The 12,967-nt window shown below is 41.7% G+C and overlaps 1 protein-coding gene across 6 annotated transcripts in view; it reads left to right on the top strand.

Annotated features, from left to right (window-relative positions):
• BDNF (brain derived neurotrophic factor) overlaps positions 1 to 11,254 on the top strand; it is a 76,468-nt gene extending 65,214 nt beyond the window's left edge. For all 6 annotated transcript variants that reach the window (XM_082211767.1, XM_082211769.1, XM_082211770.1 and 3 more), the window contains one exon: positions 5,966 to 11,254. In XM_082211767.1, the coding sequence (XP_082067893.1) occupies positions 5,966 to 6,727 (762 nt within the window). In that variant the 3' untranslated portion in view covers positions 6,728 to 11,254. The remainder of the gene's footprint in view (positions 1 to 5,965) is intronic.
• Positions 11,255 to 12,967: the final 1,713 nt, after the last annotated feature.

Below are 12,967 nucleotides of genomic sequence, written 5' to 3'. Positions count from 1 at the left end.
ATGGAAGGTGTCCTTGAAGCCTTCCTGTGCAGCTGCTCTCTGTGGGCAGTCTCTTTTGAAATGACTGTGAGATCCACACACGTAGCACCGACGAGTGGCAAAAGCCTGAACAAAGCTCTCATCTGGCCTTGCCCCCCCCTTTTTCCCGGTGGGGCTGCCTGCGCCAGACTTGCTCTCCCTTAGACGTCTCTCCTGTTCGTCAGCCAAGCGTCCTGTGACGTAAGCCAGAGTCAGATCCTGCGGACTCATAGACTCCAAAGTTAGACATAAATTGTCATAACTTTTGTCCAGAGAGCTTAGCAAAATATAAACCTTCAATTCATCTGTAAAGTTCACCTGCAACAGCCGCAGTTCATTAAACACAGAGAGCATCTCTGTAACATGTTGTCTTATGTCCCCACCTGGACGCAGCTTCATCTCAAACAACCGCCTGGTGGTGTGGATTTTTGCACCAGCCGTGGTCCTGTGGTGCACTCTTTCAAGAGCAGCATAAGCTTCATGCGCAGTTTCCAACCCCTCCACATGGGGCAACTGTGAACCCTCCAAACTGAGCACTATAGCTCCCAGGGCTTTCTGATTTTTCCTCCGTGAAGTATGCGCATCTGCAATCACTGCTGCTGCAGCTCCGGCGGCTGGTTGAGGCAGTGGAGGCCCTAAGACCGCCTCCCAAAGACCCTTAGCTACCAGCCAGGCCTTTAGCTTTCTGCTCCATTCCGCCCAATTCTGGCCGTTTAACTTTTCGAAAGGCACGGAGAATGACTCATGGCCGTCCGCCATCTTCTCCCGTTCTCCCAAGTGGGCCCCAAGCTGTACTTACAAAAGCACCAGCTCCTCTGGCGTGGAGAAACGATTCTTGGCAACACAGGCACTTTCTGCGTCTTTCAGCTTGCTTGCTTGCCTCCGCCTCCTGCCGTGTGTCTCTGCTCGACACCGCAGATTTCACAGCTCCCGGCAGCCTCCCGTGACAGGTTTACGATAGGTGATTTAGGTTACCCATAACCTGTGGAATTTGTTTGATCTGGCGCGACCCCCGCTAATTGATTTACGATCCTCAATTAGCTCTTTACTGCCCGGCACACTTCTCCTGCCGCACGCTCTGCTCCGATCTCTCAGTCACGCCGTAGCAGAGATATCACAGCGGTGTAGAACTGTCACGTAGCTTGGCTTCCAGACAAACACACACAGTCCAGGTTTGTCTATTTACAGCTTTTATTCCAACATTTCTCAGGAATTTCCAGGGCTATTTGCAGCCATGACAAAACTGCATCCTTTCCCCACAAAGTACAGAGTGGGACTGGCATACTCTTCCCAAGCTCCTCCCAAGCTTCCAAAATTGACGTCAGAATGGTGTGGCATCATGGGAAGAACTTAACCCGTTAAGTTCCAACCTCAACATTTCTGTCTTCCACTGCCTCCCGCAGTTTGGTCAAACTCATGCTGGTAGCTTCGATAACACTATCTAACCATCTCGTCCTCTGTCGTTCCCTTCTCATTGTGCCCTCCATCTTTCCCAACATCAGGGTACTTTCCAGGGAGTCTTCTCTTCTCATGAGGTGGCCAAAGTATTGGAGTCTCAGCTTCAGGATCTGTCCTTCCAGTGAGCACTCAGGGCTGATTTCCTTAAGAATGGATAGGTTTGATCTTCTTGCAGTCCATGGGACTCTCAAGAGTCTCCTCCAGCACCATAATTCAAAAGCATCAATTCTGCGGAGATCAGCCTTCTTTATGGTCCAGCTCTCACTTCCATACATCACTACTTGGAAAACCATAGCTTTTACTATACGGACCTTTGTTGGCAATGTGATGTCTCTACTTTTTAAGATGCTAGAAAGATTGCTTGCTAGAAAGAAGCAATTGGTCAGCCACAAAGTTGTGAAAGGAGGCAGAAGAGTGGAACAAGTTCAGAAAGGAAGGCTGCTCCACATGGCTTAGGTGTTGATTATTCATCCTGAAGTTAGAGTATGTCCGGAGCTTTATTGAACATTCACTCTGATTTGTTTATACAACAATGAGCATCCAACTGGATGTGTGCAGTGGTTATGCACTATGTATTTCAATACATTTTGCCCATTGCTTTCCCAACTGCAGAGAGTCTGTGTTGTTGTTTTAAGTGGATTTGTTGTGCTAGGCTGACATTTAATTGTGTAGACCTAATTTTCCAGTATGTGCTTGAAACCCTCTCTGAAAGTCATGATCCTAACTTTGGTAAAATCAGAAAACTGGGATTTTGTGTCTTTTCGTAGGGAGACTTGCAAAGTTCCTCAACCTGTCACAAAAGTAAAGATTATCCAGGGAAAGATATTTCCTACTCTAGGTTGGGATATAAGTCTTCCAAGACCAAAGCAAAGGTGGGAAAGCAGATTGTTCAAAGCTGTATAAGGCAACCAGCTTTAATGCCATTGTGGTGGGTTTCTCCTTGATAAGTTTCTTTATTCCTTTGTGACTTAGGCTCACATTAACAACACAGCTACAGCTGTGTGGGGACTACCGTACTTCTGTGTGGGATAATCAGGGTAAATAAAAATAAGTGGATTTTTTTAAAGCACATCTTTAAAAAATAATTAGATTGTAACTTTTGTTCAGATTTCAGCTATAAGTTTTTCTTTTTAAAAATAACCTGGTTTAAAAATGAAAGCAAAAAAAGAACTTCTTAAAACTAAATTTATGACCTTACAAATTCATGAAAAGCTGCTTTAAAGGAAAGAAAGAAAGAAATGTGAGGAAAACATTTTCATCAGTCATTAATAAGTACAGTAGTTCATGCATTTATATTCTGGGTTGATAGTGGGGTTCAGGAACTTCAAAGACAACACATGTCATCCAGTAATCCATCTGAGTGCATATGATGGGGGACCATTTTTAAATTAAAACCATATCTACAATATCCATCTCATATCATAGATGCAATTAGCTGAGGGAATCAGCAGAAGCAGATAGGGTTTATGCCTCATTCTGCCCTCAGGTATCCTTGATCTAGAATGGCTCTTGCAATCCCTACATACCACAATCCTCATAATTCAGTGCATTAACTTGTTTAGGAGTTTTACCCAATTAAGGGAAACTTTTTTTCCGTAGTGACATGACATTTACTCATAAAGTGATGATGTCACTCTATGAATTCTTTTGCCTATTGCATCTAGCATTCAAATATGTTTCCTCAAGAGTGGGGAAACATCAGGCTTGTAGGATCTTTTCATTTTCTTTTGATTTTTGTGTGCTAAGGTCCCGCAGCACCCGCCGTCCCAATCCACACAATAGACCTGACACAGTGTATTGGGATCAAATAAGGCCACAAATTTATTGCTTACAGGTGTCAGAGGTCTGGCCTAAGCATTGGGTTCTACCAAGGACTTCCAGGTCCACCTGCTGGAACTAAAACCTGGGTCAACCCAACAGCAGATGGAGGAGGGGAGGGGGACCTATGACTTACATCAAATAGGAGTGCCACCTGCTGTCCTGAGGAGTGCTGTGGCCCCTGCCTTAGCATTTGGACAGACAAAACTCCTCCTGGATCCCTTTAATGGGGTACCCATTACTCAGAGGGGCAGGCAAAGGCTACGGCTTCCCCTCCAGCCAAGACTAAGGCTTACCCAATGCCTAAACTGCCAAAGTTGTGATGATTGCTATGAGGTAGGCAAACACCGTGAATCGTGGGGCAATTTGCCTGATGAAAAAATTCCTGCCCAGCCTCTAATATGGCAGCCAACAGCATCCATAGCAAGGTCCAGCATGAAAATAAAGCACACAAAAAAAAAACAGAGAGGGAGGATGGGAGATCTGCTTTCCCCAACAGTATTACTAGGCATAATTTAGAAAAGGGCCCATATGAGGATCAATTTTGCTTTCCTCGTCCCCCCCACCCTATGAAAAGAAACATGGAGGGTACATTGATTCCTCCCCTTTTTAAAAAAGAAAAAAGGAAAGAAATTCCATAATTGAACTCTTTGGTTTATGGCGAGATTTAACCATTTCTGCTAAAACGGTAATTAAAAACATACTCCTAAACTTGCACACTATGTAAGCAGCAAAGCTTTGTACATGATTGTTTCTTTTGCTTGTTTGCAAGCTAGGCACCATGTACTCACACTTTACCTTGGTTTTTCACCCTTCAAAACTGGTCTGGGGAGATGTATCCAGTCAGGAATTCCAGGGGTATATCTTTCCCAGACACTCGCTCCAGATAAATTTCCCCACAGAATAGTGTTTTACCTAAACTGCCATATACTAAAGGAATAAATTGAACAAGTGCCTTCTAAAAATTACCATAGTATATTCTGCAAGGGAGCACATGCTAGAAAACAAGAGCAGACTGGAAAAGTGATGAAGAGGGACAGCTTGACAGGGAGCACCCGCCTTGTTGCCTTGGTAATGGGCTGTCACATTCCCTTTCCTTCTCCCCCAAGTTATACAGACCAAGGGCAGTGGAGGGGCTTCACTGGCCCTCAGTTAGAGCACGAAGGAGGGGTCTTGACCTCTGCTTCACTGAATTTCATTGCTGCTAGTTTAGTACAGAGAGATGAGCAGCATGCAAGCAAGCAAGCAAGCACCTCCATGTGCCACAAAATAGCAAAAGGCAAGGATGTAATTGGGCTGGATTTTAAAAATGTTCATGAACAACCCCACCCCCCCATTTTGGCTTACCTTTAATTGGGATAGCTGAATACTTCCCTTGTTACTCAGTATTCCCTTAATACACCTTTACCTTCACTTATGAATGCCACCTCAGCTACATGAAAATATGTGTTGTAATTGCACCTGGCATCTGTGAGTTCCATAGGTCAATTTATTTATTTATTGCTACACAATAAAGAAATAATAATAATAATAATAATAATAATAATAATAATAATAAATAAAGCACAATAAAGTGCGGGTGGCGCTGTGGGTAAAACCTCAGTGCCCAGGGCTTGCTGGTCGCATGGTCGGCGGTTCGAATCCCCGCACCAGGATGAGCTTCCGTCTTTCGGTCCCAGGTCCTGCCCACCTAGCAGTTCGAAAGCACCCCTAAGTGCAAGTAGATAAATAGGTACCGCTTTATAGCGGGAAGATAAACGGCGTTTCCGTGTGCTGCGCTGGTGCTGGCTTGCCAGAGAAGCTTTGACACGCTGGCCACATGACCCGGAAGTGTCTCTGGACAGCGCTGGCCCCCGGCCTCTTAAGTGAGATAGGCACACAACCCTAGAGTCGGACACAACTGGCCCGTACGGGCAGGGGTACCTTTACCTTTACACAAAAACAAGCAAGCCAAAGCTCATTGCAGGAAAGTCTGGTGTGTGTTTGGGCTTGTGTGCATGCTCTCCATGCCCCCTCCCATGCCGACAGATGGTTATTTGCTCCCCAATTTCTAAAATGTAGTTTTGGGAGCCTTAGATACTGTGAGACAATCCTTTCCCCCCTTTGTCTTTTTAAAGGTAATTACTGTTCATATAGTTCCAACCTCCGTGCTGAGATCTTTCTACAAAAGACAATAACTTTCTGAAATCTTTCCCCATTACTGCATGCATACCGCAGATGCTTAGTAACCTTTCCAAGCATGCTGTTACACTTGTCATGCAAATAGAGGGTAATTAATTATCATGCCTAGAGTGTGACATTTACTGTGCAAGGGTTCTTGAGACTTCAGGCCAACATCTTTAACTAGTTCCAAGCAGGGTAGTCCAATCATTGGCTTCTGCCATAGTGAGTGCTCTCAATGAATGCCTTTGTGACATAAAAGATAAATGTGGGAAACCTTTTTCCAGGTGTGATTTCTGTCGCTTGACTGGGATGACTGAATATAAACGCATGCCCATTGTCTCTGTGTGAGGTTAAAAAGTTACATGGGGTTAACACATAACTCTTTCCAACTTGGCAGAGGAGGGGGATGTATGCTTGTTTTGCACCTCAAACTGTTGTTGCTTCTTTCATCTATTTGTTCTGAATTCCTTCTTTTCTATCTTTCTTCCCCTCTTCTTGTCGCCCACAGTTCCACCAAGTGAAAAGAGTGATGACCATCCTTTTCCTTACTATGGTTATTTCATACTTCAGTTGCATGAAAGCTGCCCCAATGAAGGAAGTGAGCATCAGAGGACCAGGCAGCTTGGCTTATCCCGGTCTCCGGACACAGGGAAACCTGGAGAACCTCGGCGGGCCCAATGACGCCTCCAGAGGATTGACGTCCTTGGCGGACACTTTTGAACATGTCATAGAGGAGCTTCTGGATGAGCAGCAGGTCATCCAGCCCAGCAAGGAAAATAAGGATGCTGACTTGTACTCATCTCGGGTGATGCTAAGCAGTCAAGTGCCTTTGGAGCCACCACTGCTCTTTCTGCTTGAGGAGTATAAAAACTACTTGGATGCTGCAAACATGTCCATGAGGGTCCGGCGTCACTCCGACCCGGCTCGCCGTGGAGAGCTGAGTGTGTGTGACAGTACGAGCGAGTGGGTGACGGCGGCCGAGAAAAAAACGGCGGTGGACATGTCGGGGGCAACTGTCACAGTCCTGGAAAAAGTCCCGGTACCCAAAGGCCAACTGAAGCAATATTTTTATGAGACCAAATGCAACTCCAAGGGTTATACGAAAGAGGGCTGCCGGGGCATAGACAAGAGGTACTGGAATTCCCAGTGCCGAACTACCCAGTCTTATGTGCGAGCTCTCACTATGGATAACAAGAAGAGAGTTGGATGGCGGTTTATAAGAATAGACACTTCCTGTGTTTGTACACTGACCATAAAAAGGGGAAGATAGTGGATTTGTGTTGTATAGATTATATTGAGACAAAATTTATCTATTTGTATATATACATAACAGGGTAAATTATTCAGTAAGAAAGAAAAAATAATAATTTTATGGACTGCATGTATAAATGAAGTTTATACAGTACAGTGGTTCCACAATCTATTTATTGAACATATCCATGAGCTAAAGAGGAACAAGACAGAGAGAGAGAGAGATAAATTCATTTGCGCACAACTTTGAGAAAAAAAATGCATTACATTCCTCTAACATTGTGGTTTGTTGCTGTTGCCAAGAATTGAAAACTTAAAAAATTAAAAAAATAAAATTGCATGCTGCTTCAATTGTGAATTGATGATAAACTGTCCTTTCAAAAAAAAGAAAATGAACCAAAACATTCCGTTTACATTTTAGACAGTAAGTATCTTGATTCCTATTAGTATTATATCTGTTTACTGCTTTTAAATTCTTCTGGTAGCGTTGGAATTAAAACAATGTCAAGGTGCTGTTGTCATAGTTTTACTGTTGATTTTTTTTTTAATTTTAAAATTCCCACATGGTTTTAAAAAGAGGAGATTACTCCCTGTCGTCACCGTATATGTTCTGGATAAAACAAATTTGGGGTTTTTTTGTATGTTGTGAAGGTGTTTGCAATATCAAATCAGACTACTGAAAAAAATAATAAAAAAGGCAACTGAAAAAGACAGTGTTGATGTTCCTCCCAGTGCTCTTTTCTAATCTACAGGCAGCACTTTTATGTTTGTCTAGGTGTGGTTTCTATTCTATGATTGTTGCTTTAAAGACCTGCCTTTTGCTTGTTTTGTATTTTGGTTTTTCTGGGGTCCGTCCGTCCCCCAACACTTTTCCTCTCTTAGGAAGAAAACAAATTGCATTCTCTTTCAAACATATTCCCCCCATTTTCCTTGGGTGTTGAGAACAAAGATGATTGCCCCAACCTAGGAAGGGAGATCTGTATATACAGCGGGTGTGGATTCCTCAGGATCTTTCGCCAGGCTGCACTGAGCTTGGTGAGGATGGAGAATCTCATCACCATCCTCTCGTTGTATGAGCGGAGTCGGTTCAGGGAGAAGTAGTATTTGTGTCTGGATTAACTATCCCGTTGAAGTACAATTACCAAATCTTGGCAAGAAAAAAAAAGGGGGGGGGAAAGAATCACATGAATATCAGATGGTACTTTAGCAAATACATTTGGAATGCCACAATGCTGTAACTTATGGATCCAGACGGTCTACAGTTGTGTTGGCAACGGAAGGATTAGCAATCGCTACTGAAAAGAACTGCACAGAGAGACAGTGAAGCAGTAAAGGCTTCCCTGTGCGAGTAAATATACGCAGGGCAGCCAGATGCTCTTATTGTAAAAAACAATGTCTAGTATGCCCCGGTTCTCAAATACCTGCTACTTTTTCTACTTGAGATAATATGACAGAATCCAGGCCTGAAGGAGTGGCTCTGGAATCAGGTAGGCAGAGCCTTCTACCTCAAAACCCAACTACCTGTTTCGTCTAAATATGTCTGCAACGGTCTATGGCTTTTTGAGAGGTAGCACACAATAGCCTTATCTTCTACAGGCAAGAGAATCCTGTAGAACCATAGCTCTTGGTTTAAAAGGAAATCCTAGGATGCAATCCTGAAATCAGTTGCATGCACTTTAATTAAAGGTAACTCCAGTGGTACTCTTAAGTAAGTAACTGAGCACAGGACTGATGCCTCTGGCCTTGGAGAATTATCAGCAAATCCAGCACAACCTGCAACACAAATAGACAATGACTACATTAGAAATGCCACAGCAAGAGCGTGACCTCTCACTAAATATATTCGGTTTTTGTTTTGGCATGCATCATATAACCCACACGCTGCAATGCAGACAGTGTCATTTATCAAGGGATAGTTGCATGTATACAGTATTTCATAGTGACAATGCCTACTTCCATGGGTGGGGTCCAATGTTTTGCTAAACAGAGGTCTTTGCTTTGATGTAGGCCTAGGTTTTCGAAAGTGGTAGATAAGGTAAATCTGTTTCTGGACTGAACCATTTCAAACTGAAAATGAAATACCCCCACCTCCCCAGAGTGGGGAGGCAGTCGTGTCAGGGAGAAGGCTAGGCTACTGCCCTTCTCCTTTGACATCTAGTTTTCTATGTGAAGGGGGAAAAGAGGCATTCAATTATATGAATCTCCACCTGCAGTCTAAAGTAGTACAGTCCAGACACTGGTTTACTATTTCATGTGCTATTTGTTTGAACTAGGCTATAAATAAAAACCCAACCTTTCTTGGGTGATATTTCACTAGAAGACTCAGGCCTTAAGATAATGTGTCTTAAAACACCACAATCCAAAAATAAGCTCATTTCAGATCCTGGGATTATTAATTTAGCAGTAGAAATCAGTCCCTCATTTCATTAATGGTCAGTTTATGCAGTTATCAGAAGTAAAAATTGGATGCAAAAAACTTAGCACATTTATTTATAGAAAATATCAAAGCTTTTCACCAACTTCTAATACGGGAAGAAGAAGGTTGGTTCTGGGTTATTACAAATCTATTCACTCTCCTTGGACATGTGTTCACTGTCGAAAAACAAAACACTAACCCAATTGATTAAAGACAGTATGCAGGTAGATGCTTTGCCATTAATCAACTCTTGACTGCCCAAGGCTGGGCAAATAAATGGTTGTTACCTTAAAGGAAAGCAGATGCAGTCATTGTCCATTTTTAATAGGCAATCCAACTGGAGCTAAATCAGCCTTTCAGCCCAATGGCAATCCCTTTATTTAGCTTTAACCTGCATCCCAGGCTATCTTCACCACAAAATCCTAGTAGACATTTAATATAAGACATATAACTTAAAGGCAGGGAAAATATCTGGGTTACATTAATCCATGCATTTGGAATGGAAAGTCTTTGTAAGATTGTGTTATAAGCAAGAAGCTGCTTTTGTTCACACTTTTGAAAGTGGAAATGGAGGGGAATCATTGTCATCCCTCGGTGATGTTTTCTTATGCAATGAGAAAATATCATGATCCTGATTTCCTTCAGATCCATTAGGCTAGTTCCCTGCTTTATGGCTGTTCCTAACTTTATGTAGTGAAACAGTGTGCAGACTTGTTCTCAAACCATTTCCGCTGATATAAATGAATTCCCTTCCAGCCCCACTGTGTATATAACTAGGTCAACATCCTCACTCAGTCCTAACTAAAGGCTGTCACCTAAATTCCCACTAAAAAATTGCAGTGGATCATTATTTAGAGTCATGCAGTTCACAATTTAAACAAAGGGAAAATCTGAAAATAAGGTAACTATTGCATATCAGATATACTATACTAATTTAGCCTATATAAAAGACTCTTGGAATAGATGTGATCTTATATCTGGATGCATAATATTGGTCTCTGGCTATTTTTTAACTCACAAGGAAAGAAAATGATTTTTGCTGTAATATAATCCACCAGCAGAACAGAACATAGAAATGTTTTTGTACATATCCAGAGTGAATCAGCTTTATAATAACTTTATCCCTGTTGGGCATCGTATAACATAGGATTAAAAATTAAATAAAATCAGATTTAGCCAGTCCTGTTCCTAATAAACTGGAGAATCCTATTCCGTTAGTGGACAATGACTGATACAAACCCAAAAGATTGCAGCCTTCAAACAGGACAATTTAAGGCTCACTGTCTCCAACCACTACAGCAGATCTACTCAATTCCATGGGCTTACTGTGGAATCACAAGTTTGAGTATCACAGATTGAAAGCTACATGAGAATGTAATTTGTATATCTAGGAATACTAAATTTTTATTAACAGTTGTACACTGTAAACACACAAACAACTACAAATCATTATTTGGATGCAGAATCTGCTATGCAACGAATCAATATAGCCCTAGCTTTTGTAAACTGAAACAAGCACTATTCTTAACACCCATTCTATGCCAGACCTACTACAACAAAATAAATACATGATCACAGGCTTGGCAGTTTTAGTTGAACTGGGGTTTCAAAAATGTCACTCAATTGATTTTTATTTTATTTTTTATTTTTTTGCTGTGATCTGTCTGTGGCAAAAGTATTTCATGCATGTCTTTGGCCCTATTGTTTTGTTAAAAAAAAAACCTCTTGCAAATGTAAGTTAATGTCTGTGGCCTTGTTCTCTCTTATTCACCATGTGTAACAAATATTTATTGTATATTTATATAATTTTATGGGATTTTTGGAAAAAAATGAATCTGGCATTAAATCTTACAAGCATCTGCGTCACATTGTAAATAAAATTAAGCTATATTTAAGTGTACTGATTAACATATAATATATGTTTAAATATAGATTTTTATGTTTTTTAAATATATTTTCAATATATATATATATATATACAGTATATATAAACTCGGGTTTTTTGGGACCATGTGACTTTTCTCTAATTGTAAACCAAACATGAGTTTTACAATGAAGATGTGTGTTCTTTTTTTCCCCCAAAAGCAAAATCTACTTTTATTTTAACAATAAAATCTTCTTGGTAAGGCAGCTAGGCAGCTGTTTCATATTTGGACAGTTGGCAGGGGAGGGGGAGTTGCAAGAGGTCCTTTTCCACGCACACACAAAGAAAGGATTCCCCCGCTCCTCCCAGAATAATTCCTAGCAAAACTAGCATCCATGGATCAAACATCATGATTTTCATTCAACTATAAAACAATGAACAAGTCTAACTTTGTATATATCCATATAAAAAAACTGAATCATGTATGTGAATACATGATGCACGGATCTGATAGCTCCAGAAAATATTTAAAGGCTCCAATGTACCGATTCTGCTCTGTGCAGTTCTGAGCTGCTCAATTTGGTTCAGCAATAAAGACCAATCTGCTCACATAAAAGAGTTCTTCCTTGCTCTGCATCAGCACTCCCTAGAACACAGGTGGGGAATCTTTGCCCCTCCAGACTCCCATCAGACTGACCAGCGACAGGGATATAGGCTTTCCAACCCTGCTCTAGAACTTTGGCAAAATGAGCCATCATTGTTAGATCATGCACTGAATTTTTTGAAAACTGGGACACTGATCAGCTTTTATATCCTTTTCTGCATTTTTAAGGTAATTGTATTTACAGAAAACCTGCCATTTAAGAATGCAGGATGGAGATCACATGGCTAAAGGTGGTACCCCATCAAAAAGTCCCTGCTTGTGGAAAGTTAGAATTTCATAATCACTGTTTCCAGCCTGTGTTTTTTCAATATATAGGACTTCACTCTGTGCAGAGAGGTTGTTGCTGCTGTTTTTTGTTCTTTTATACATAGCAGTGCAACCTCCCCACAAGCAATCTGAAGTAGTACAGTCCTATTAAGCAATCAATTATGTGTAGTTTGGCCTTACGTACTTTTTCTGTGGAGGATGGGAGGGATGCAGGTGATGGATTCATGCCGTGTTCACATGATCATCTGCCAATCACACCTGTCACTAAGAAATCTAGGATAGCAGGAATTTCTGACAAGGTTACAAGTCATTACAGCTGTCCAGTGAAAATGATGGTTATACACCCCCAGCTTGAATTGTACATTACTGAACATACTCATAGCATCACTAAAAAGATATGTTTCTGCTATAACTGCCAAGCCTTTGTACACTTAATGACACTACAGTCCTGTAATAATAAAATAAATCTTAATGATAAAAAATTTGAAGCTCAGTTAAAAAAATCAAAACCACATTCCCACCCCACCCCCAGATGCCAATAATTTATTCAGGAGTATCCAGAAATCAGTACACATCCTTCTTACATTTCCTGGTTTAAAAAGAGGGCAACAATAGTGGTGCATGAAACTGTTCCAGTGTGTAGTTCAATAACTGGAATAATGTAATATCTAACTTTTAAAAACATACTTCTGGAGCAGGTTTAGGGGTATGGGGTTGCAAGGGGGAGGCAGGCTCCATTCACCCTACATGCAGGCTCTGTGCATGGCCCCCTTGTTTGCGCCCCCATACCAACTGCCCAGTCCACCAGGGAGGCGTAACACTTGGCCTGCCCTGGGTGCCAGCAACCCACGCTACACTGCTGATCGCCAGCATCTCTAGTTCGGACTGAGAATGTGAAACCCTGGAGACCCATTGCCAGTCAGTGTTAATAAAAAGGCAGGCCAATGGATTGAATTGGTATAAGGCAGTTTCCTATGTTCCAATGACATTAAGGTTTTTCGGAGATACACAAATGGCACATCGTAAGAGAACGCTGTGAACTGCAAAC

The sequence above is a fragment of the Podarcis vaucheri genome (assembly GCF_965113315.1).
Source record: "Podarcis vaucheri genome assembly, chromosome: 1".
Lineage (NCBI taxonomy): Eukaryota > Metazoa > Chordata > Lepidosauria > Squamata > Lacertidae > Podarcis > Podarcis vaucheri.
This window is presented reverse-complemented; position numbering and strand designations above follow the sequence as displayed.